This window comes from Phoxinus phoxinus, assembly GCF_949152265.1.
Source record: "Phoxinus phoxinus genome assembly, chromosome: 13".
Taxonomy (NCBI): domain Eukaryota; kingdom Metazoa; phylum Chordata; class Actinopteri; order Cypriniformes; family Leuciscidae; genus Phoxinus; species Phoxinus phoxinus.
The window spans coordinates 5,088,435-5,116,010 of NC_136888.1; the positions used below are offsets into that span (position 1 = coordinate 5,088,435).

The 27,576-nt window shown below is 41.8% G+C and overlaps 1 protein-coding gene and 1 long non-coding RNA gene across 2 annotated transcripts; both read left to right on the forward strand.

Annotated features, from left to right (window-relative positions):
* Positions 1 to 890: 890 nt before the first annotated feature.
* Positions 891 to 26,665, forward strand: LOC307009499 (BRD4-interacting chromatin-remodeling complex-associated protein-like; the record flags this gene model as incomplete). The annotated part of the gene is made up of 7 exons (XM_079633292.1): positions 891 to 941; positions 20,765 to 20,935; positions 22,019 to 22,156; positions 22,451 to 22,496; positions 22,644 to 22,686; positions 22,966 to 23,031; positions 25,205 to 26,665. The coding sequence occupies exons 4-7, from the start codon at positions 22,456 to 22,458 to the stop codon at positions 26,663 to 26,665; spliced, it is 1,611 nt and encodes a 536-aa protein (XP_079489418.1). The 5' UTR covers positions 891 to 941; positions 20,765 to 20,935; positions 22,019 to 22,156; positions 22,451 to 22,455.
* A 287-nt stretch (positions 26,666 to 26,952) lies between these two features.
* Positions 26,953 to 27,477, forward strand: LOC307009485. Its single transcript, XR_013800051.1, has 3 exons — positions 26,953 to 27,079; positions 27,221 to 27,305; positions 27,390 to 27,477. It is a non-coding gene; the product is annotated as an uncharacterized lncRNA (long non-coding RNA).
* Positions 27,478 to 27,576: the final 99 nt, after the last annotated feature.

Genomic DNA, 27,576 nt, shown 5'->3' on the forward strand with positions numbered 1-27,576 from the left:
GGGGAAAAGTATATGCATTTGTTTTAGGCATGCACACGTTCACCGTTATTTGTTCTTCATACAGTATTCTTTGAATACAAAGCGACGCACATAAGGTTTGGATTCATTGTAGGCCTATAGTTTGCCTGAAGCCCTACACTGCGTAATATTTAGTTACACTTTATTTTAAGGTCTCGTGGTTAGTAGGCTACTTGTATAGCCTACTGTAGCCTACTGGGTAATATTAATTAACTACATACTTACTATAGAGTTACGGTTAGGGTTTGGTTTAGGTTTAGTTACTTGTAATTATGCATAATTTACTGTTATAGTAAGTAGGCTATACTGCATGTTGTAACCACGTCAAAAAAAAAAAAGTAAAAAAGTGTTACCTAATATTTTATTAAACTTATTACCCTCTACAAAATAAATAATGGATTATAAATATTGATCCATAACATTTAATATTTTGGCTTTGATCCGTTGTGTATTTTCCTTCACTCTGCAAAACACATATTTTCAAAGCAGCTAATGGTATGTTTAGCCTATAATAGGCCTACCTTAATGCATTATAGTCCACATTTAGGTAATGGAAATTTTCAGGAATTTGACTGATTTGACATTTAACCAGTTTAATCATTTAACTGACTAGATAAGACGTGGAAAACAACACACATACACACAGTTATCTAATCATGTTAACATTATAAATGTTTTTAAAATGTATACTTTTTTTTTGGAAACACATCGACATCAATTGTGATAATTTTAGCGATTTAGAGTGGCAACTGATCTCGGTGAAAAAAAAGAGAGAAAAATAATAATAAACTAAAAAAATTCACGCGTTCTTTAAATTATTTGCACAAGTTGTGAAGCCCGCTTCCGGGTCCGGGATCCTCCTCCTCCTCCTCCTCCTCCTCCTCACTGACGACGGCACAGCACAGCGAGTGCGAGAACGTGAGGTAATGCGGGGAAACATCCCATCACGGGTCTGTGACTCAAGCAAGTTACGAAATCTTACATAATACATTTCTTATTTAATTTAAATACATTTCTTATTTAATCCTCCATATGAAGGTTTATATGCTCGGATTATTTGATTAAACAATAGTTCAAAACAAGACATGGTTTGTATATTGATTATTGACGTCCATTCATCCGTCTTATAGTATTTTTACAATGAGTTTTGGTTAAGAAAGAAAAGGTGTAGGGGAGAGCAGGGCACAACCTAACACTTTTTGACTTTCTCAGTTTGTGTAAATCCACTTGGGGTTCAGTGAATTTTTCCCACATTTATTTTCCACACGTCTAGTACAATTATGACGTTTTGTTTCATTAATACAACATATTCATTTTTTCTTGATATACCCTGCCTGAAAGAATGGAAGTGTTAAAAGAATATACAAGACAAACTAAAATATGTTGTTGTTAATAAAATACAATACAAAAATAAAATATAATATATAAGTTTTAAAATAAAATATAAGTTTGTTTTTAGTTTGACAACAAACACTCCACAAAACACAGCTATACAGCATAGTTCAAAACATAATAATTAATAATTTCTATTAACATAAACAAAACAAAGCATAATCACAGATTCAAAGGATTATTACAGTGAGATCAATAATAATACACTATTCAGACAGGAAATCCACCAAGGGCTGCCATACAGTTTCGAATTGGCGATGAGATTTGGACACGTATCCTCTCCAGTTGTTTGACATGAAACAATTCACACAACCAAGCTTTGAAACATGGAGAGTCTGAAGATTTCCAGTTTAAAAGTTTTTTGTTTGTTTTTCCGCAAGAGTCATAAGTAGATATCATATAATAAAGGCTAGATGTCTCGTCCGCGCTACTGGCCAATGGAGGCCAACGTCCGCACACGGCGGCCATCTTGCCACAGGGGGCTCGCTCACTCGTAATATTGTTTTAATGGTACTTTTTAAATAACCATAACTTGCTCAATTTTCTACCGATTTTCAAACGGGTTTCTTATAAACGTCAGAGATGTAGTTACCCAGATAGCAGACCGATGTCGATTCAACGTTGATTTTTAGTTGTAAAGGTTAGTATCAATCATCAATCAAATTTCAACGTTGAATCAACGTTCAATATTTGGTCGGTATATCAGAACGTTATTACACCGAAAATAAAACATCGATTCAACATTGAAATGCGGTTGAATGGCGTGTCTGACGTTGATTCAACGTTAATTCGATGATCAAAACGATGTTGTTTCAATGTCACGAGAAACGTCGTTTCCACATTGATTCGATGTCAGTTTGCTATCTGGGTATTACACTGCGTACTTATGAATAATTATAATATTATATATTTAAACATGTTCAAGCATCCAGAATTATAGCCACGTTAATAACGTTTGTAAGAAACCAAACCGTTTGTAAATCCGTCAAGATTTCAGCGAGTTAAGAGTATTTGTGTTCGTGCAGATCACTTGCCTTACAGAAAGCTTCCCTGTGACAAGATGGCCGCCGGGTGATGCCGTTCGAGACTCCGCCGTAAGACATCTAGCCTTTATTATGTAGACTATATCTATGGTCATAACCATCAGGTCGTTGCTGAGAGTTGAAGAGTGTTTAATGTCTCAGAAGATCAGAGAATTGCGAGGCCATGGTCTGACTTAACCTACTTTTGAAAAAAATTAATAAAATATGGCAGTTTTGTTTGGGACAATACCAAATATGTGACAAAGACCCCTCCTCTGTTTCCGCAGACTGGATAAATATAATTGTATATTTTACTCAATTTAGTTTAGGAATAATGCAGTGTGTACCATGTAAATAGTAAATGTACCACTTTAAACTGAATCAACATGTGCCTCACATTTATTGAGCAGTCTTGAATCTTCTTGAGGTTTTCATTACAGATTTCATTGGACACTTCTTCATGAGAGTCCTTAGCCCAGGCTTCTTTTATATCATTTGTGTTCACAGGCAGTTGGAAAGCATTAACACAGCGTGAAACCAAATGTCTAGAGCTTGGATTTACCAAAAAAAAAAACATTGCTCAAATTTATTAGACTTTGGTTTGTCAATAAATTGTGGAATAACCGTTTGAACATGTCTCACTTGTAGAAACCGAAAAAAGTCGTAACCTGGGAGATTAAATGCAGATTGCAATTAATTAAAAGATGCAAATTTATCATATAAAGATACCCAATAGACATCAGGCCTTTGTTTTTCCATTCAATTAAACCCCCGGTCCAGCTGAGAGGGTAATACGGGATTGTTGTGTGTGTAAGGACAGAGACGTCAGGCGGCTTAAGATGTTTCCTTATTTGAGTTAATATTTGTATTGAATTTTTAATTATTAAATTGGTCCCAATTAGTTTTGATGAGGGAGACACTTTGGAAAAATAGTACAACTGGGAGACAAGATGTTGTTATAGAGACAATTTCTCTATCCTAAGCCATAGAGGATCAGCCACTGAGAAAGTTTCACCAGGAATACCCTTCTGCCAATAAGATAAATATTGCGTTTGCTGCCCAATAGTCAAATTTGAACACTGGGAGCTCTAGGCCTCCCATCTGAGTGTGTTTCTGTACGGTTTTGCTATTCGGGGGGGGGGGGGGGGGGGGGGTCTTGTAAGCCCAAATAAACAGTATGATAATTCAATCAACAAGCTTGAAAAAAGATACAGGCATACAAATAGTTACATTTTGAAAAAGGCAGAGGAGTTGTGGTAAAGTGAACATTTTAATTGCATTAATTTTGACAATCATAGATAGCGGAAGGAGCCTCCACCGCAAGTTATCTTTTCATTTGTCAGTTCTATTTTTAAAATGTTATTTAAATATTTGCTTAGGGATCTTGGGAACCACAATGCCAAGGTATGTAAAGAGGTCTTCGACTGTTTTGAAAGCCAAGGGACCAACCTGGCTGGGATTTGTGTGACTAGCAAGTGACATAAACTCGCTTTTGGACCAATTACTAGTATACCCGGAGATTTTACCAAAGGCATTAATATAATCAAGTAAATGGGGAACTGATTTGGCAGGATCAGAAAGATGTCATCAGCATAATAGACTAACCAAAGCTTCCTAATTTCACATCTTTATGTAGGCCTATATGTGGGTGACTTCTGATCCCTGCTGCTAGGGAATATCAAACTCAATATCAAAAAGAAGAGGAGAAAGAGGATCTCCTTTGCCTAACTCCTTGACACAACTCAAAGAGGTTCAATTTGTTCGAATTTGTCAGAATGGATGAACGAGAACATAAAAATTGAATTTTTACTTGATAAAACGACTCCCAAACCCAAAGTGCTCTAGCGCTTCTAGCATGAATGGCCACTCAATTTGATCAAATGCCTTTTGGGCATCTAGTGAAATGATTACTCCTGAGGCTTCCTTACCTTTAGATAAGATTATTAAGCAGAAGACATTGAAAAAGGAAAAACGGCCAGGTATAAACCAAGCGTGCCGCACAAATGCTGAAAAGTGAAGCCAAAGCGTCTCGATCGCCCCCCGGTGGCTGGTCCCAGTATAGGTCATAAACCCCGCCTCCCCATGAAGTCTAATTGAACACAATGGAAAATAAACAATCAAATTACACTTCAAATTTTTTTTTTCAAATATGTTTTCTGTCATTTTCATATCACACTGATTTAAAGGTTAAGTTTTGTTGTTGTTTTTTTGATAATGACATTTACACACCCAGATGGTATTAAATCGAGAGAAAAAAAACACTTGAGGTTCATCAGTATTTGGACCATATATATTTAACATCGTATTATGCTAAGAACAAAGTCTTTCTGAAATCATGACATATCTGCCATGAGAATCAGTAGTCATTGAATCAAGCTGAAATGAAATACCCTTCAGAAATAAAATGTATACCCCCTGAAAAGATCCTGATATACATGGGATATCCGATTCGTCTTAAGTTTGTTTTCCTGTCCCACAGCTATATGTGTTTCCTGAAGAAATAAAATGTCTGCTTTCACTTTGCCTCTTTTAATGGGCTGGCCAAGCCCTTTAACAATAAAAGATGCCAAAGTTTAGATTTGTTTGATCATTCCCTTTCATTTCACTCTTATACCACAAGGTAAAACCACCATAACATGCCGGCCTCCACAAAAAACAACAACAAACAAACCAAACCTCAAACTTTTAGCCCCCCGTCCCAGAATGTCTTCCCCAAACGAAGCATTATGGCTCCCCCTAGTGACTAGAGCACTGGATACTTGAAGCAGAGTATCAAATCACACTAACACTCCCAATTAAACTAAGTAAAACAAGATAGGAAAAACAAAAGAAACAACACCACAACCAAGTCTTCTCCAAAAAAAGAAAAAAGAAAATATGCACTTACAGTCTCTATATAGACTCTATAGTCCTACACAACAGAATTTATTCTTGATCTGTCACAGCGACTTGCCTCAGTTTTTGGTTTATATATACCTTTGCGTCCGTGGGAGATGTAAACATTCCAGTACTTCCATTATAACCATAATATGGCCAGCAGCCATTTCACCCTGTAGCCCAAGACTGGTTGCCCACTGAAGCTAAGCAGGGCTGAGCCTGGTCAGTACCTGGATGGGAGACTCCTGGGAAAGCTAGGTTGCTGCTGGAAGAGGTGTTAGTGAGGCCAGCAGGGGGCGCTCACCCTGTTGTCTGTGTGGGTCCTAACGCCCCACTGTAGTGACACTATAGAATCCCGTCCTTCGGATGAGACGTTAAACCAAGGTCGTGACTCTCTGTGGTCATTAAAAATCTCAGGATGTCTTTCGAAAAAGAGTTGGGGTGTAATCCCGGCATCCTGGCCAAATTTGCCCAGTGGCCTCTGTCCATCATGGCCTCCCCATCCCCATACACTGATTGGCTTCATCACTCTGTCTCCTCTCCACCAGTAAGCTGGTGTGTGGTGGGCATTCTGGCGCAATATGGCTGCCGTCGCATCATCCAGGTGATGCTACACACTGGTGGTGATTGGGGAGATCCGCCCCTTCCTTGTAAAGCACGTTGAGTGCCGAGAAAAACGCTATATAAATGTAACGAATTATTATTATTATAAGTGATTATAAGCTTAGCAGGGAAGTGCAGAGCATGACGCACCTTACACACTTAGAAGAAAAGGTTCTATATAGAACCTTAAAAGGTTCTATAGGCGCTTCGTATTTGGAACCCCTAAAAGGTCCTATACAGAACCCTTTTTAAGGGTTCAATCAAAAGGGGTTCATTTAGGGGTTCATTCATTAATTTTGTTTTGTCAAATAATAGCCTAAAGAACCTTTGTGGCAAAAGGGTTCTTTCTTGTCATTGTAGAACCTTTTTAGCATAAAAGGTTTTCTAAGAGTGTAGAACCTTTTAGGGGTTCCAAATATGAAGCGCCTATAGAACCTTTTAAGGTTCTATTTAGAACCTTTTCTTCTAAGAGTGTAAGCTCTCTTAATGATTAACTTTTTCAGCTACTTCTGGGATAGCGACAATTCTGTTATTACAGTGCGATTGGCCTTCGAGATCCTTTAACTTGGACTTCAGCATCTTGTTCTCTTTATTTAAAGTGTCCGGGGAAGTTTCCAGAGAAAGGATATGAGTTTCATGATCACTGGCCTGCCCCTCTACCTCTCATTTAACTCTCGTTGCGTTGTCTGTATGGCTCAAAGAGTCGCTCCTAGTTTATCAAAGTCAAAGGCACTGATAATCTTATCCAGAATCTTCTCCATCATCAGCGACATATATTTTTCTTCAAGCCCGAGGCCTGCTGTTTAGTCACCCATCGCCATTTTGTCAGTAGCATCAGGCTGTGGCTGAGAGGGTTTAGTGACCTGGGGCTGTTTTTTGCACAAAGCATAAAGTTCAAGTGTAGTGCTATGGTTGTCTAGCTAAACGTTTAGTCCATTTAAAAGTAGTTTAGAGACGACAAGATAAAATTTTTATCAACTTGGATGTGGAGGAGTTGGCAAACACGTCTACCTCCTACGCTGCTCCATAGCGCCTCCACAACTGTATTTTTAAGAGTGTGTTGATGAAGTAGGAGTTTATGATGAACACAGGCACACATCAGACATCATTGGTAAATGGTAGTTTAATCTTCAGTATCAGTACCTAATAAAAAAGGAGATTTTAAGTGGTTCTTAAAAAAAAAAGAAGAAGAAACTTTTACTTTCAACGTTTAGGTCTCACGACCTTCATCAGGCATGCACAACTATTCAAACTCAATCCCATTTAAAATGATCACATGACCAATCATCGTAAAGATCCATTTCTAACCAGTTAAGCTCAATGACTGAATACATAATTAACACCACATCATCATAAACAGTTACAAACATAATTGTTCATAATATCAAAGATAGAGAAAAAACAAATAAATAAATGAACTTTATAATATCACTTTAAATAATGCTTCATCATTCATACCCCTAGGTCAGGGGTGGGGAACGTTCGGTCCTAGGACCAAAACGTTGCTAATTAAATTTTGAAACTCATTTGCAAGTATTGATAGTGTGCGGGGGTTTCTTTTTATTTATTTATTTAATTATTTTTGACCTGACTCATTTGGTCTTTTTTCCACCTATCACCTGCAGGTGTGCGATGGTGATTGCTAAGTGGTTCTTTAAAAAATAGTATTTGGGGTTGAAGCACCGAAAATGCTTGGAGTTGTGGGATTTCAAATTTAAGAATCTGTTTAAGATCTGCTGATCTTACACCCTTACATAACATCACGTGAAAAACTAAGGTGAACTACATAGGGGTTGAACGACTTCAGATTTTTTTAAGTCGACTGTTACATCAAAGTCGAGTGGACATCGACTAGTCACTGACGTCATTCATAAAAACACATGCCACAATTTGCAATTTATTAGCAGAAAATGATACAGTTGCTCATAATATGTTGCAACTTAACGGTAACAATGCAACAATAACTCCCGTTTTAGTGCAAAAAAAATATATATTGTTGATGCATTTGTTGGCATAACAATGCCATTTACGCAAGATAGGCTGTAAGCCTACTTACTGTCACAGCCCTGCTCATTCACAGTTTTTACTTTTCTATCATGGTTTGCATGGTTAGTGAAGTTTCTAATTGAACGTTCGATTAGGGTTCCAAACTCCCTGCGAAGGGTCAATTGACTGCTGTCGAGATTATTTGCATAATTGCATTCCTCACCTAACGTTAGCGGATGCCTTTTCAGATGAGTGTGCATTACACTTGTACTTTTGTTGTACTACAGGACAGACTTACTTTGCAAGTGACATTTTAACAAGCTTCATCTTTAGTGAAGTATTCATAGTATTCAAGACAATCATAGTGTCACATGATCAACGCGACTAGTCAACGTCAAGCTTTAAGCGTCACGGCATTGCATTAAGGTCGACTAGTTGACTAATCGACTAGTCGGTTCAACCCCTAGAACTACACTGTATTGGGCATTCAAGGTGAACATGATGGCAGCAATTTACTGACTAGATTCAATATAGTTTCCAGTGAGGGGGGTTTGTCAGTCTTTTGATCTTCCTTTGAATCTTCCTACTACTTCCTCCCTTTGGGGAGTACCATTATTCACAGTCGGGGGTAATAGCCTGTATTGTCTTTAGATGATTTGATTAAGTGGTCACCTCTAAGGCTGAGTGTAAGGTCAACACTTTTAAGGACTGTCAGCACCTTTAAAGGGATAGTTCACTTTAAAATTAAAATTCTGTCATCATTTACTCACCCTCAAGTTGTTTCAAACCTGTATTAATTTATTTCTTCTGGAGAACACAAAGGAAGATATTTTGAAGAACGTCGGTAACCAAACAGTTAACTGGTACCATTGACTTCCATAGTAGGAAAAAAAAATACTATGGAAGTCAATGGGTACAGTCTACTGTTTGGAACTATCCCTTTAAGAACTGCCCACTGAATGCCTATAAGATACCATGTAAAGTTCCCTTAGTCAGACTTGATGACTGCAGCTACCGACAGCTCGTGTTCGCAATAAAGAATCCCGTTGAAGATACAACCGAGTCTCCTGGTCTTCGCTTCTGAGTTTCTTACAGAGTGTTAAACATTCTGGCTAACTTATAGGTTCCAACTAAGGGTTTAAGAAAGGTAATTACTATTAATTACCTCTATTTTCATAATAACAAAAATAACTATTTGATTTGCTGCATTGTAGCAGACCTCATGTTTAACCCTTTAATGCACAGGTCTTTAACCAATTATAAATGCTTTCCTCAGGCCATATACAGGGGGTATATTTCTAAAATCTTGCGTAGAAACCACCTACATTGTGGCGATGAGAACTTTTCCACGTCAAAGACCATTTTTATAAATACAAACTTTGGTATGGATTTTATTGTAAAAACACTTTTTAAATGAGGCCCCGACTCTCTGCCAAAAGGAAAAGTGCGTACGTCTGCTTAGAACCTGACGTGGAGCTAAGCACTTTTCCACGTCAAAGACCGGTTTTACACATTTGAACGTCCAGATTTTCTCTAAGATCAGTCTAAGATCAAATTTGTGCATATTCACGTTTTATAAATGAGACCTCCAGTGTTGGGGAAAAACAGTGGTGTAGTCAATTTTTTTGTAGTGAGTATACTGTGATTTTTCCCTCCCAGCCTCTTACTCACCCGTCCCAGAGCGACACCCCATAAGCACCACCGCACTCACCAATGCATACCGTATGCATCTACATGTAATTGAGAGCATTCTGAAAGACTACTTATGTGTTATCAACATGTCAGCCAATGACATTTACAGCTGGGGAGACTGGACTGATTTCCTACCTTACTGTTTGCATAAATTAACCAGTTAAAAGCCTGGTAGTCTACAAAACTTTCCAAAAATGTTTATACTCCGGCATCTGAGGTGTGCATTGCCTCCTTGCTTGCATGGCAGAGTGAGGGCTTTTCAGTCATGTTGTAACATACTTCCTTGGCTCAAAAAGTCTTAGATGGCCTGGGTCCTTTCTGGGTCTTTTCAGGCCCATTGATAATGATCATTATCATATTAGTAACATTGGACAACAGTGTAGATCTTCTTTCCATGCATACATTGTTCATGAAACTGAAGCCCATTTCACACACAGCAGTGCTGCAAGAGATGGTCTGCATGCATCATATGAGTGCTTTTAGGCTTTCAGACTCACTGTCGTTTCACTTGTGCCAGGTGTTGACAGCCAGTTACCTGTATCCAGAACGCTGAGATCATTCTACCTTCAAATGAGAGGCTGTTGTCCATGTTGTTTGCAAGTTCAGACAGTGCATCTTACATGAGTCCAAGGTCACACAGGGATTCGATGCTTTGCATGTGTCAGGCCTCTGTAAGTTTGTCTCTCTTTGCCGTTTCTTGTTTGGTCTTCCCACAGCATTTTCAAAGTGTCTTCTTCAAACGACTTCCACACAGCCTTTACAGAACGGAAGCTGCTGGCCTCCCATCGCGTACTTAAACCTCTGCCAATTTTCAGGGCTTGTGAACACACTTCTGGCACTGCTTCCAGAAGCTCCCGTGAATTTTTATTTGGACTGACTGTAGAGATTATGGATCTTCTCCATCAACGCTTTGAAGTGGTTGACTGCCTGAAACTAATCCACAGCATCAGATACAGCCAGTTCCAAACGGTGGTCCATGCAGTGCCATGAGAAGAGGTTAAGGTACCTTGCAGTCAGCCTGGTTCCCACACCAGAGTTCTTGCCTGAAACAAATGAGACCCAGTTCGTTTGAAGCCACTCCTCACTGAAGCCTGCAGTGTCCAAAGTAGAGCTTCTTCTATATCCACTTCCCTTTGGCTCTCCAGCTCAACCAGCTATAAAAACACAAATTCAGGATTGGCTCCATCTACTGAGGCTTTCAAGTTGACAATCATGGCAGATTTGTGGCTGAGAGATGTAGCTTCGTCAATGAGAACAGACAACTTGCTTGAAGATGACACAATACAATGTACTATTTTTTTCTTCATCTCTTTTGCTATGTGCTCCAAAATTTTTGTATAACTGAACCTTGAGTGTAGACTAATGCCCATGTTGACACCATTTGTTTCCTGAAGCTCAATGAGATTGTCATGGTCAGTGATAGGTGGGTTCGCAAGATAGTATGCTGTTCTGAATACAGCATCTCTCTCAGCCAACACAGTCTCTGACACAGATCTCACCAAATTTCCAAGTAAATTCTGTCCACCCTTTTCAGTGAGCTCCTGGGCTATTTAGTGTGCCCTGATTGTCTCATGGCGTCGTATCTTGTTCCTCAAAGAGGCCAAGTTGATCTGTTTGCGTTTGAGGACTGGATCTTAAAGTAAAGCCACTCCTCAGATATGGACACTCTTTTTTCTGTGAGGATGCCAGTTGATTTTGGAAGCAAACAAAATCATGACTAAATAGCATCATCAAGTTTTGTATCTACAGTATTTGTCATAAAATCTGCTGAACATAGCCAAAATTTACTCAAATGTATTTAATAAACTGATGACAAATGCATGAAAAGCAGGCGCAAGGAGAAAAATATTACTTACTAACATTATCATATAGTAATTTAATGGTGTAAATGTTTTAAATGAATGCACATTTAAAGGATTAGTTCACTTCAGAATTAAAATGTCCTGATAATTTACTCAACCTTTCTTTCATCAGTCGAAAAGAAATTAAGGTTTTTGATGAAGACATTCCAGGATTTTTCTCCATATAGTGGACATCAAGTCAAGTCAAGTCACCTTCACATATATATCGCTATATATTTTATATAACAATATAGATTGTTTCAAAGCAGCTTTACAGTGATAATAGGAAATTACAGTAACAGCGATTGTTTTGGTTTTACAGCACCTCTGGTGTCTCGAGAATATACATATATAGAGAGAGAGAGTAAATGGACTGCATTTATATAGCGCTTTAACAGACCCATGGCCACCAAAGCGCTTTACATATTGCTTCACATTCACCCATTCATTCACTCATTCATACACCGACGGCGGTGTCAGCCATGCAAGGCACCATCCAGCTCGTCAGGAGCAGCTGGGGTTAGGTGTCTTGCTCATGGACACCTTGACACTTGGTCAGGTGGAACCGGGGATAGAACCACCAACCTTCCGGTTTGTAGACAACCTACATGAACCACTGAGCCATATACTTTTTAACCACAAATGCTCGTCTTGCTCTAGCACTGCGATGCGCCACGCATTTTTGCAAGTTATTCTTGTAGTGAAACATGAGAAGAAATTATGCAGCTGATGTCTATGAATGGCAAGTTTTGCCTTTTGGTGCTAAATGTAGCCCTTGTTGTGCCACATATGCTCTCCAGAAATGTGTTCAGATCCTTTCTGTTGAATTTCAAGATGTTCAATCTTCTGTCTTGCATTTTACTTTTATGTGGGTTAGGTTTGTAGTTTTCCAACTACAGAAGAGGTCAATGAGATGCTTATGAAGTTGCGTTTTTCCTTGAAAAAAGGAGGTTTCGAGATTCGGCAATGGGCGGGTAACCATGTCTCTGTGATTGACCACTTACCAGCAGAAGCTCGTTCAGTAGACACTGACCTGTGGTTAAGACATGACTGCACTGCATAGATCCATGCAAGGAAACCCTTGGACTCAGTTGCCATTGTTTGCAGGATAACTTGAGCTACAAGCATCGTCTAGTGGAGTATACTGTCCTAACATTGCGGGTTGAATATCGGATACTTGCTCGTCAGTATGACCCACTGGGTTTTATCATTCCATTCACGACACGTGCTAAAGTTCTTCTGCAACAGTTATGGATGAAGCCTACTAGAGGATGGGATGATTTAGATATTCCAGAAGGAATCAAGGCAGTCATGATAACATGGGAAGGAGAGTTACCAGATGTCCAAGTACCTCGTTGGTATGGTCCAAGAAAGAACTGGAAAGATCCAGTCATCAGAGAGCTTCACATATTCTGTGACTCAGTTGTCTACTTGCGTCTAATTAATGTAAATGGCAAGATTTCTTTATCTCTTGTCATGGTTCGTTCAAGGGTAGCACAGAAGAAGACCATTTCTATTCCTCGTTTAGAACTGCGTGCTGCTCTGACTGGGGCTTGGCTAGCGAACCTGTTGCACCTTGGCAATTGAAAAAGTGACACATTGGTCTGACTCTACAACTGTGTTGATCTGGATCCAGTCCGAATCCTGCCGGTACAAGATCTTTGTGGCAAACCAAATCACAGAGATTCTTGAGTATTCTAGACTGTCTGGATCAGTGGAGATATGTTGACACTGTAAGTAATCCAGCAGCTGACATCACTCGAGACAAGAGACTTGCTGAATTGCCTGGTATTAGTTCTTGGTTTCAAGGACCTACCTTTCTATACTTGCCCCATCAGCAATGGACAAAATCTCCAGCTTGGGAGGTTGGGACAGAGCTGAGAAAACCTTTGTTTTGTGGACTTAATCAAGCCCCAGCAATCTCTCCAAAGTCTGATTTGTCTAAATTAGATACCTAGTCAGAGTTGATTACAGCAACTGTTGAAAACCTCTCTTTGGACTTAAGAGATGAGACCAAACCTTCTCAAACACAAGCAGAATTATATATTCTGCATCAAGGCCAGAAGGAAGATTTTCTTGAGGAATATAAACTGCTTAAAGATGGTCATGAAGTTTCCTCACATGGCCGTTTAGTTGACTTGGCGCCAGAATAGGATCCCATTACAGAGCTGATAAGAGTGGGTGGACGACTACGTCAAAGTGAGGATTTGGATCCAGAAGCTATTTATCTGATTGTCGTAGACCCCAAGAATAACGTAACCAAACTTTTGGTTGCTGACTTTGATTCAACTTTGATTGACCACAAAGAATGTTAGCTCAGCGTTGTCTGGGTTCTGAGAGGGTGACCGTTAATAAAGAAAATTCAGAGGTCATGTCATGGGTCATGGGTGTAGAAAGTGGAAAAGTGGGCCTTCCATTCCCAGAATGGCTGATCTACCAGTTTCCAGACTTCGTCGGTATAAGCCTCCCTCTTGGTCGACGGGTGTGGATTGTTTTGGACCTTTAAACATCAAAGTAGGTCGTTGACATGAAGAGGTGGGGCATTATCTTTAAATGCTGTAAATAAACATACTGTCTCCATTTGGAACAACTTTCTTGTATGGATACTGACAGTTTCCGTCTGGCCCTTCGAAGATGTGTAGCTCGTACAGGTCGACCCTATGAAATATTGTCTGATCAAGGGACTAATTTCAAGGGAGGAGAAAGGCAACTCCGGGAAGCATTTTCTCAGCTTAGTCTCTCTCTTCAGGAGATGCTTGCCCAACAGAAAATTAAATTCTCATTCTCCCCATTTGGAGGTACTTGGGAGAGAGAGGTACGGTCTGTTAATACTGCATTACGAGTAACTTTGGGAACACAAGTAGTCTCAGAGGAAGTTCTGTATACAGTGCTTGTTGAAATTGTCTAGTTGCTAAACTCAAATATTTCAGACCCTGATCCCATCACCCCAAATATCCTAATGATGGAGCAGCGAGATACATCTCTCCCACAAGTGATGTATGCAGATTCAGTACTACTTACCCGTAGAAAGTGGAGACACAGTCAAGTTCTTGTGGATCGATTCTGGGCCAGTTTTTATTAAAGATTATCTTCCAAGTCTTCCGACTCATCAAATGTGGAAGCTTGATGGTAATCCTATTGCTCCTTCTACCATAGTAGACCATGTAAGTTCCTTTTGCTTGTTTGTTTGATATGTTTGATATTTTGCATACATTTAAATTAAGTTTGTTTCATTTCTTTGATCCTACATAATTATTGCTGATTTCAGATGTATGTTTTAAAACATGCTAATGTGTTTGTATTACATTAATTGTTTCTATTTTGTTTATGGTTTTATTAGAAACTAACAATTACCAGCACTGTCATCAATGGGAAATGTCTACTCCTACATGTTGAATAAACAGAGAAAAAGAGACCGATGACTGAATGAGTTTTAAAAGTAATGCGTAAAAGTAAAATACTCCCTAAAAAGTAACTAATTGCGTTACTTAATCACTTTTTATGGAAAGTAATGCGTTAGCTTTGCGTGACTTTTTCTCATCTGGGCTGGGCTTGCTTTGTTTTTAATAACAAAAAGAAGTTCTATTTTTGGCAAATGTAAAGCAGTAGTGGCTCCTGGCCATACATTTAGGTAGGGCAGGTCTGGGACTTAGCATGATAAACATTTTGTAAGCTTTATATTTTAATCACTGAATACATCAGACACACTTTTGGTAGAATTCTAATGTCCTTTTGATATTCAGCCTTAGGTGTGGCGCTTTAATGATGATTGACAGACTTTATAAACATGACAAACGCATAGATTGTCATCTAATAGCTTGTGTTTACCGAGCGGTACAGTACGCAATTATTTCTGTTTCGATTTTCAGAAGTTGTGAATGGTACCAAAGTACCGAACCGTACCCCTTTTTTGGGACCCTTCCATTTGGGTACCTAGTACAGTAGTCTGGTACCTAAAGGGTGGAGCTAGACTCAATGCAGAACTTTGATTGGTTGGTTGACAGAGAATCGTCACTTGCACTACAAGGGGAACGTCTCTGTTACGGATGTAACCCTCGTTCCCTGAGTCGGGAACGGAGACGTTACGTCGAATGACGACGAAATGGGGTTAGCTTAGAAGCCTATCCTCTCCGAACAGGAATAAAACGAGCCAATGGCAAGCAAATGCCATGGGTCTGCTGAATTTGCATAGCATAACTTCGCCCCACTTCGTGGGTATAAAGGAAGTGAGCCGGCAACATGCAGATATGTTTCTTCGCTGAAAGAGCCAAGGCTGAACTCGGCTGTTCCAGCGGTACAGCGGAAGTGGCAGGAAGACGTAACGTCTCCGTTCCCTACTCAGAGAACGAGGGTTACATCCGTAACCGAGACTTTCCCTTTCGTTGTCCCAGTCCAATCACGCCACCTCGGCTGTCTTCCAGTGCCCTGCTTAAGTCTGAGCTCCCTGTCGTGAGACTAGCACGGACGAAGGACTCCTACTTAACACAGGAATACCAAGGTACACTGGGAAGCATATCTCAGTGGAAATATGCAATCAGTGCCTGCCCAAAGGGGGGAGGGGGGGGGGGGGGGCTTAAGAATACACATATGACCCGGAGAGGGGTGCATACGGAGAACACTGGGGTGTCCAGCCCGCAAGGTGGAATATTTCAACCCCAGGGGTGGCAGACTGGCTTGCCAAGGGAAAGACACATGCTCGAGAGAGGCTTACAGTGGAAATACACACGTGGGGGTTGCCCAGAGGGGGAACCATGCACATGGCGGTACCTAGCCAACGCGAAAGCTGCCAGAGGCATAACTCTGGCGTTGACGTCAACAGCGCTGGAGGAACTCAGGGCTTATCAGGCTCACCTGAGGAGAATATCGCACGTATCCAGTCCGTGGTGTGGAATGGCGAGCAAGCGAAGACACCTGAACGGGTCCTAGTACCGGCTGGTTGAAGCGAGTACACGGGGGGACACTGGCTCCACTCGGAGATTTTAGAATCTGGCGAATGTGTTGGGTGTCGCCCAGCCTGCAGCTCTGCAGATGTCTGTTAGCGAGGCGCCATGCGCTAGAGCCCAAGAGGAGGCCACACTCCGGGTGGAGTGGGCCGTCACACCAAGGGGGCACGGACGACCTTGCTGCTGGTAAGCCAAAGCAATGGCTTCCACTACCCAGTGAGACAACCTTTGCTTGGAGAGAGCCTTTCCCTTCAGCTTCCCACCATAACAGACAAAGAGCTGGTCTGAGGTCCTGAAACACTGCGTTCTGTCTACGTAAGCACGGAGGGCGCGTACTGGACAGAGCAATGCCAAGGCTGGGTCTGCCTCCTCCAGGGGCAGCGCTTGCAGGCTCACCACCTGGTCCCAGAAGGGAGTGGTGGGAACCTTGGGCACATATCCAGGCCGGGGTTTCAGGATCACGTGAGAATAGGCCGGCCCGAGTTCCAGGAACGCTTCGTCCACAGAAAATGCGTGCAGGTACCCTACCCTCTTGATGGAGGCCAAAGCAACCAGGAGCGAATGGTTCCTGGTTGTCGAATTGTCTCAGGCAAGTCAGCAGTGAATGCGTGCGCTCGCTCGTAAGCTGCACGCACATGGCGATCGAGTTGATTTCCATACCGAGAAAAGAGATCCTCTGCACGGGGCAAAGTTGGCTCTCCTCCCAGTTGACCCGAAAGCCCAGACGGGCTAGGTGCCGGAGCACTAGGTCCCTGTGTTCGCAAACCTGGTCCCGAGAGTGAGCTAGGATTAGATAATTTAGGATGCGAACCCCGTGTTGCCGTAGCGGCACAAGGGCTGCCTCGACGACCTTCGTGAAGACGCGAGGAGACAGTTCCAGCCCGAATGGGAGAACCGCTTACTGGTATGCCTGCCCCTCGAAACCAGACCGCAAGAACGGTCTGTGTCGAGGAAGGGAGACATGAAAGTAGGCGTCCTTCAGGTCGATCGCTGCAAACCAATCCTGTGGCTGCACACATTCGAAAATGCATTTGGCCGTGAGCATCTTGAACGGAAGCCTGTAAAGGGAACGGTTCAAGACGCACAGGTCCAGGATTGGTCGTAACCCACCGGTTTTCTTGGGGACAATGAAGTAGGGGCTGTAGAAGCCAGGCCTCATTGCGGCTGGAGGGACAAGTCTCGATCGCACCCTTCGCCAGCAGGGTGGCGACCTACGCTCTCATGACAGGGGCATTGCCACCGACCATAGTGAAGCGGACTCCCCTGAAGCGGGGAGGAGACCGTGCAAACTGAATTGCATAGCCGAGCCTGATGGTTCACGCGAGCCAGTGGGACAGGTTGGGGAGCTCTAACCAGGCTCCCAAGGACTGTGCCAGCGGGGTCATGCGAACAACAGACGTCCCCCCGGGGGTGCAGCGAAGCGAAATGACGTGGGTGGCATAGCGGCCCGGTGTGGGGGCACGGTCATTAGCCGCGTCCTGCTAGAGGAGGCCAGGGAAGGACCAGCGTTCCACGGGGCGTGCTCTGGCAGGGGTCTGGCGACAGAGGGGGATGAGAGCGGTGAGGCCCGTGGGCGGCGCGCGCTGTCATCCCCTTCTGGGGGCTCAGAGATGGGGATGTCAGTTCTTTCTTTAACCACATTAGGGTGCTGCCCACCTGTGGGTGAGCAGCGGGGAGTGGGGAACAAAAGATTCTCCCCCGGCCCTCCACCGGGGGAAGGAGTGGTCCTGCTACCATCTCCTGACAAGAACTGGTTGCCATCTCTGAGCAGCCCATCTCAGGAGCGTCGCTTGGCCCTGGCGTTTAGCGGGGCACGGGGCTACGACTTCCTCCACGACGCGGCCCGGGTGAAGGCTGCTGCTGGGGCCGTGCGGGAGGGGCGGGAGTCGTGGGAGGGCGCCCTCGGCGGCGAGCAGGCTGAGGCGTCTGTGCCGACGGCTGGGTGGATGCAGCAGCGGGCCGGCGGGGCAGATTGTGTTTGATGGCCTCAGTCTGCTTCTGGGCGGTTGAGAACTTCACGGCTTCAGTTCGCTCGGCGTCTCTCATATCGGCCAGGTTGAGCCATAGATGTCTCTCCTGGACCACATTAGTGGACATCACCTGGCCCAGGGAGTGTGCAGTCACTTTCGTCGCCTGGAGAGCGAGGTCAGTGGCTCCCCTCGTGCATGTCCCTGAGCATCTGGGCCTGGTAGAGCTTCAGAGTGGCCATGGCATGCAAAGAGGCGGCTGCCTGCCCTGCAGCTCTATAGGTCTTCGCCACCAGAGTAGACGAAAACCTACAGGCCTTGGAGGGGTGCTTAGGGTAACCACGGGAGGAAGCACTCTGCAGACACAGTTGCATCGCAACAAAGCGTTCCACCATAGGCACCCCAGTGTACCCCTAAACAGCCGCCTGATCGAGGGGAGGAAAGGCGGAGGAGGTCGTCGAGCGATCACAGGAAGACAAGGGTGTCTTCCAGGACCTCGAGACCTCCTCATGCACATCCAGGAAGAAAGGCATTGGGGTTGGACGCCGACGTGAATCGGTGGCCGCACCCAAAAACCAATCATCTAGTTGCGAGCGCTCGGGGCAGGGTGGCGGATTGCACTCTAACCCGATGCTCGCGGCCAAGCATGGCTGTCAGCTCGGGATCTGGATCGGGCAATGCTGGCGCGCCCGGAGGCGGCAGCACAGCCGAACCTTCATCTCCCGAGGACACCTGCCCACCTTGTGATGCTGCGATGGACATTGAGCCACCCTCAGGAGCGCCAAATGACGCTCACGGCCCACCCGCGACCGGCGGCCGGGACTGGTAGAGTGCATCATCTGGCTCTCGGGTTGTAACACTTGAGAGGGGGGTGTGGCCCGAGGACGAATCGACAGTTGTTGTTGCCACACTGTCACCCTCAGGTCACCCTGGCCACCAGCCGTACCAGCTCTATTCTCACTAGAGGGGGTAGATCGGGGTGTGGATGAGGGGACTCTCACTCTTTCGAGATCACTGAGTCTCGACCGTAGTGTTACGATGGCCATGTTTCCGCAATGAAAACATAAGTCATCCACAAGCGCTGCTTTGGCGTGCTCTAAGCCCAAACACGCAAAGCAGCGAATGTGCCCATCCAAGTCAGACAAAAGTCTACCGCAACTAGAAGTGCACGGGCGATGCATCTTTAAAAAGACATGCCACGCGCTGCTCTTTTAGAGAGAAGGAAATCCCCGCAGATGCTGAAGCGACCAGGGAGAGAACACACACACACTGACAGATCACTGCTTAGATCGCAGGGAATGTGCACTCGCTGGAACTCGCTGTCACACCAACACTTGGAGGGAAGCTCGTCTCGAAGAGGAAGTAGAGATTTAACTCAGAATGGCTTGAGGAGTGAAGAATAAACTTGGCTCCGAAAGCGAAAACATATCTGCATGTTGCCGGCTCACTTCCTTTATACCCACGAAGTGGGGCGGAGTTATGCTATGCAAATTCAGCAGACCCATGGCATTTGCTTGCCATTGGCACGTTTTATTACTGTTCGGAGAGGATAGGTTTCTAAGCTAACCCCATTTCGTCGTCATTCGACGTAACTCGAGAATGACAACACCAGAGGCGCCATTTTTTTTAATAAACAGTTGAAACACAATGCAAAAACTTTGACACAAATTTTTCGTCATACATGGAGTGTAATCTGTATTCATTGATTATGTATTTAATGCTGTGCCTAAAGTTTTATTAGACAGCTGACAATAGTAAACTCTTTTTGTATTGTACACAATCATTGTTACCATTGTCATTTTTATGAGTCATAAGGGTAGTAGATAATGAATATTAAAATAAAATAAGTGAATTAAGGACTCACAACATTTATTAATTTGTATTAAAGCATTAACAGTCCAGTCAAAAGATCATTTGTCTTCGTATAATTTGTCTCGTCTTTTTTTTCTGTTGGCTTGTTCTGTTTGTTCTGTGAAAAAGCAAAAACACTATAATTGTGTAAAAAAATTATTCATCAACGAAATGAACTGCTCAACACTGAAATATCTAAAGTAAACAATATATTTAACAACATTCCTGTTTCTGTAAAATTACAAAACGTAACAGCCTGCTGGATATATCTTATTATTATATTATATATATTATTATTTATTTATTTATTTATTATTATTATTATTATTATTTTACAAAATATGATAATATTAGGATTTTAGTTTGAAGGACAGAATTAATTAAAATATTATTATTTAAGACAATCTTTGACACTAAACATACAAAACTACAGCAAGGGAACATGCATTAGTCTCTGAAGCAAATCTCTGAACAAGATGTGGCAAAATCAAGATTATGTGCAATGCGTGAAAGTGCCTCGTGTGTGTGTAAAGAGATGCGCGCTTCAGTGAAATCCATTCTTTCGCCTCCAGTGTGTTTCAGACTGAAGAGCAACACATGCACACGCGCTTTCTGTGTCTTCCACCTCTGTGTTTGTCACCCACCCGCACGAGCCCGTCTCCCCCTCCTCCTTGAGCATGTGAGTATGGATGGATGGCGCACAGGCCCCTCTGAAAGGACAATAATAAAGCACAAAGACGCTGGTGAGTTCGTCTCCTTCTTCCTCTGCGAAATGCCGCATTAGGATGCGCGCGTTATAGCGCGGCACGAGATGTGATGATGGGATACACGTGCAGCTGCGTGTTCACACGAAGAGCTTTTGTGTCCTCATCACCGTATTGAACAGCATCCCTTTAAACCTCAAGCGTCTGAGACGCAAACGCTAATGATTGCTCTGGTTTTGGGGCATGATAAACGGATAATGTTGGGATTGCTAAAACTGACTGTGATGTTAATTACAGCATTATAGCCTGTGTGTGCTGCGGTAATGAAATGCGGGTGCAGGACAGGTAAAGAAAAATAAGAAAGTGTCTTTGCAGGAGATCTGGTGCTTGGACCTCCGCTGAAAGTCAAGAGAGAGAGAGAGAGAAATAGAGAAATTTTCACTAGTGGAGATGGGTTTTGGCCAAAGCAAATGAAGGATAATGAACATATAAGGCTTGCATTTCATGATGTCCACGCGACATGTAGCCTATATTAAATATTCTGACATTTTATTTTAGACATTACATAACTAATATTATACAGTAGGCTACATTATGCATAATAGCATTTTTCTTTTAATGTGAAGTTATGGGATTGCTTCCGCCTGTATGTCTTATATCACTGAATGGTTTTAAAGAAATTGTAAACAGCGTATATTTGGTCATTCCTACAGTCCATACTTCTAATCTGTCATTTCTACAAAGCCTAATTCCTTTGAAACACACAATTAATTATTATTTATCTTTTTATTTTATCAATCAAGAGATATTTAAAATTGATAGATAAGTCATATTCAGCATTTTAATATAGGCCTAATATTTTAAATTAACAGTGAAATGTGCATTTATCGTTAATAAAATAACACTGAATAACTTAAACACTAAATCGTGGACTTTAAGATATTTTAGGAAAGTGAACCAAGTAAAATGAAGCCTAGCATCCAAGCCGGTTTTTTCTTGATTGGTATTTGCGTTATTATAAATAGGCTTTATTCTTTTTACATTATTAGTTACTTAAAAAGCACCAAATTGTACAATAGATTATTTAATAGGATTCTGTACACCTCATGTTTACCTTCTCAGATCCTGATGACTCGATGTCCCAGCTGAGAAGCATATGTCCAAATGTCTGGTTTTCTCACAGCCAGTCCCTGAAATCCAGTCAATGAAGTCCCCACACACTCTCTCTCCCAGCTCTGAATGGAGCCACTCTAATAAGAGGTTAGGTTGCTTCACAAACCTAGATTATTACATAATTGCATGGTTTTATCACATTTAATACATTGTGAAAGAGATTTGGCACCAAGCTAAGAAAATCTAAAATAGCGTAATACATTTTTAAAGTGAATTTGTCATATGAGTTCATTTATATAGTTCATTAAGTTTTATATGAACACAATACTGCATATTAGATTGAATATGAAGGGATGCATGCATATTTTATCCATACAAATTGTTATATGTTTGATTTTTTTTATAGTTTTGTAATTCCATTCTACCTTTCTTCTTAATTAGTTGAAATGGAGGATGAAGATGGTACTTGTTTATTTGATGTTTTGTGGTAAGTGTTACATCTAGTAAATTGAATTTTCTCAGTTTGTATGTATTTTATTTACAGCAAAAAAAAAACAAAAAAAACATTTACAACGGAAGAGTTCCAAGATATTTTGTCTCATGTAAACTACTAATTTTTTTTGCTTTGAAACAGTGACCCTCAAGCCCTGAATGATTTTCTTCATGGGACAAACGAGGTATGACGGGATTGTAATATTACTGTGTGGCTGTAATCTTTAAAGTTAGGAACATAAGTGACTACCTGTTACAGAACTTTCTCCAAAATTTTTCAGTTGTGGTAATTTGGAAACCTTTCCACACTTATAAGGTCATATGTAGGGAGATCTCACGTGAGGAACTGAGAAGGACCTTAACAAGAGAAACTTATGTGTTTGTATATACATTTTGTGTGCAAATACAAGGTCTAAAAAATACTCCAGGCAATTAACTGTCACTCCTCCCTTCTGTTCAAACAGCTGCCAAGTGGAGACTTACTCCTTAATTCATCCTCTGGAGAGCCATCACTCTTCCCAGACACTCCAGTGAGTCTAGACCTTTCTCCCTATGGAAGAAGCAATATATTCTGTTACTTGTGCTGGCAAAATGAGTCACAATGAGCAAATTTTCTAAAATGTGTTATTTTCTCTATTCTCTACATTCCCCATCCTTTTAAAAACATTCAAAATGATGTATGATTTGTTGAAATCAGACAAAAAAATTCCTGAGCCACACCTGTTTGAAGTCGATGGAGTCAGCAAATTCAATTTTGTGAAAAATCGATTTAAAGTTTCCTGAAGGCTCCAAAACAAAAGCACCTAGTAACCATACCTTAAAATCCCTGGGAATACCACCCAATTTGGCACACACTAAGTCAAAACTAAATAGGAAAAAATTATATTCAACTTTTTTTCCCAGGATACCAAAAATTTTTGATTAACATTTATTTATTTATTTTAATATTTTATTTAAAGGTACAATATGTGATTTTTTTTTCGCCGCTAGGGGTCGCTAACCTCTTAAAATAACAAAGGCATAGGTAGATGACGCAGTGACGAGCTGAATGCTGGGACTTGCTGTCAAGCTGATGGATCTAATAATGTTAATGGATGAGTGAAAACATTCATGTTTTTTAACATTACATTGGTATGAAGCAGGTCGTGATTGCTAGTAATAGACAGATATCACACGCGAGTCTAGCGGATATAAAGGAAAAATGATTAATTCTACCGAACTACCCGCAACTACTGAATTACTACTCGCACAGGTCAGTTTATTTGACGAATTAAACCTGTGAGGTAACGCAGCACTGTTTCACTTGGTCTAACGTTACACTATCATACTAAACAGCATGTGTTGAAAGTTATAATGTTATTCTATGTGTTAGTTCGTTTGCTATATGAAACTAGCAACTTACTAGTAAGCTAGATCAACATTATAATAACAAACAGATCATATTCTAACATTTCATAATGTTGAGCTATATAACATTGATTGGTTTTATGTACATTTGCTCACCTGTCTAATAAAGAATGTGCAAGAGCGGTATTGCTGTCAAGTCGTGACTCGTGAAGCTCTGTTAAGTCCAAGTTTGTCACGGGCGTGGAGCTCTCGGCATCTCGAAAACGCCACACTGATATTGAGCCTCATTTTATTTCTTTTTTGTCCCAAAGTCTGCTTGCCATGGTCCATAATGTTTGAATGAAATAAGAACAGCGTGCCGCTAAACGTTATGCACTACACAGTTGTCCACGTCTGTCGCAATGGTTACATCATGACTATGGCAGTACAAGCGGAAACCGAGGATAACGCGGATATTGCGTCATTGACAGACATCATTTTTACCCGGGACGGGCCATTATTTTAAATGGGAATTTCTCTGAAAAAAAAAATCTTTGGAGACTTTTGGGATATTGTAAGTACACAACTGCAGGAAATATATCACACTGTGCAAGTGATTTTTGGATATTTTATTACAAAATTCTTACATATTGTACCATTAACAGACAGTCTATATATTCAGACCTACTGTATCGCACAGATGTAATGTTACACATGATTTTCCCCAACAGTTAACCAAACATAAGACATAAGAGATAATGTTTGCGTGAATACTTGCCTAGACAGATATTTTGAAATACAGTATGTGCATAACGGGGCGCTGTCTGTCAGTCAGCGCAAGTAAGAACATTTTGTTTATATCAGCATAAGTTCGAAAATCTAATTTCCATGGTTCAGACTTATGCTATCGAGAATTTGCTATGAATATTCACAAAGTTGGAATACTGCTTTACAATGATTACCAAACTTATGCTGAGGGGAAGCGTGAGAAGCAAACAGAGGGAAAGGAAAGGTACTCCTCTCAGAAAACGCACAAATAAAGATACTTTTAGATGTTTAATCTCTATATTTGGAGCACTGGGATAGCTAAACGAGGGCTTAATGAACACATTTTTGTGAAGACCTCAAAAGCAACCAAAATTGTAACTTTTCACTTGTTTTGCCCGTAGCTCGAAATCAGCCCATGCTCGTTTTGCCAGCATGGTTCACATATAGATTTGTTTTAGCTGGGATCTCCCAGAACTCAGTATTGTATTTCTGTCTAACAAAACCAACTTTTTATCATCAAAATAATTGATATTTGAATTTAAGCTCTAAAGTAGTGTTTGTGTTCCTAGCGAACGTATTACATAATTGTTGTGAACTTTTGTTCTGCAGAGTCCTGCATCTCTGTTAGCAGATGATGCAAGTTCTCAGGACACTCCTGTCTCTGGCTGTGTAGATCTGTCCTTTCTGGAGGAGGCGCTGCTTGCATCACCGGTATCATCCCTAGGAAGTGGAGGTCCAGAAGAGGCACAAGAAGATCCCAATGTCCACATAGTGGAACAGCGGAAAGAGTCAGAAGAGATCTGTGACATTCTCCAGCAGAGTCTCCAAGAGGCAGACATCACTGAGGACACTCTTGCATTAGAGGCAGGACTTGCCCAGACAGCAGAGACTCTGCAACTTGGTTTGTCTGATGTATCCCTTTCTTTGCCTGCAACACCATATTTCTCCAAACCATTGACCATGCCTGGATTGATCTCTTTACCAAAGGACACACAAACAGCAGTAGAGCCTCCTCAGCCATCGTTGTTAGCTGTTGGTCCAGGCTGCCCCTCACTCAAGCCTCCAGGAACCCAGTTAATGAGTCTACTTCCTGGGAATGTCTTCCCCACACCTCCACTCGAGGCATCCTTTTCTATTAATTCAGCACAAAGGACCAGCATGATTACCCAAAAGACCCTGCCAAGCCTCACAAGCTGCCAGATGTTGGCCTCTACTGTTAAAACAATTACTCCATCAGTGGTCATGTTACAAAAAACTCCTCTACCCATTCAGCCCAAGTTACCCGTCAACATCCAGCCCAGGCTTGTACAAATCAGTCCCAGGCCATCAGGACAGAAACCATTGTCAGGATTTGCCTTTATCTCAGCAGCAAATACAACACAGAGTGTCTTGCTATCCCCTTCTGTTGGCTCAAAGCAGTCCTTGCAAGCACACTCCGCACCAAGTGTTAGCAAACCTGTTAGCTTTAATTTGGTTGGTCAGGGAGGCCCAATTGTCATTCAGCCCCAAGATCCTTTTCAGGGTCAGAGACAATTCTTTCTGCCCAGCCATACACCTGTAACTATGACCCAGTCTACAAGCATTTCAAGGTGTCTTCTTAGTACACCAAGCAATCAGATGTCTAACAAACCCAACGTTGACAGTTCTCAAATTGTGACTATACAGCCAAGGCAAATTAACTTCAGCCCTATTTTCACCTCTCCAACTGGACAACTCACCCTCAAACATGGGGCACTTCTATCAGGGTCTTTACCGATTCGGCCAACACCTCCTACTGTCTTCCAGATGCCAACACAGCTAGCAGGGACCTATGCACCTCAAGTGCAGGGGCAGCATGATGCTGTTGTTCAAAACACTGTCAGAAACCAGATCAGATTGATTAATAATGCTAATATGCTCCTTCCTAACATGACCACCGCACCAATAGGGAATGGTGAGTCAGTGACACAAAGAGATCTGGTAGGGGGACCTGAGGGGATAGTGAGTCTTACCCAGAATTCAGTACTTCTCTCGTCTGAGAAAACAACAGAAGATAAGGAGAAAGTCAACGAATTGCTTCAAGTGAGTTAATTTGTGACATTTTCGGTTGTAACGTTAAGAATGTTTTTTATGTTGTCGAACAGTAAATATTATAACAATTTAATAACCATTTAAATGTTTGAATTACATTTTGAAAACATGGTTGCATATTACAATATATTTGGGGCTCAATATGTTTGTTCACTGCTTTTTAAAAAAACCTAATTTGGCAGGAGAGCAGATTGCCTCCTCAAGCTTCAGTGGAAGCACCTATTGTGGAGATTCACTTTCATCCCTCTCCAGTATCAAACTCTACTACAGTCACAACCAGATGTTAGTTGTACCCCAGAGCCAGTTTTGTCATTATCCCCACAACTGATCACCCAAACAGAAGAGCAACAATTTACTGAAGGAGAGCATAATCCATTGTATCACAATCAGGGATTAATACATCTTCCTCAACAGGTAAATTTAATTGTGCTCCGTCATAGGTTCTCAAGCATTTTGTGTAATTGCATTCAAACACAGAAATGAAAATGCGGCAGCATATTAGGAAAGTATTTCATACCTCTTCAGTAAATAGACAATATACTTCTTTCCCTGCAGGATCCACTTAAACCATCAGCCACCCAAGAGACCTTAGCTACAACTCTGCTTCTGCAAATTGACAACAACATCTCTACTGCCACAGGTGAAACTGAGGATTCACTTACACCTTTAACTGCATCTGAGACCTTTTCTGCATCATGTGAGAATAAAGAGATTCCTTTGGCAGTGTACCATGCCTCAGAGCACAGTGACATTCTCCTGCAATCTCCTACTGTAAAGACCACAAGCACAGACTCCATGATAGGCTCAACACCCCCAGGCTCAGATGAGCTGGATTCCTTCATGTCGATTGCTCTTTGTGCTGAACCCAAGTGCCAGGAGGGGCCTGTAAAGAGTAAGAGCCCTTCCTTTTT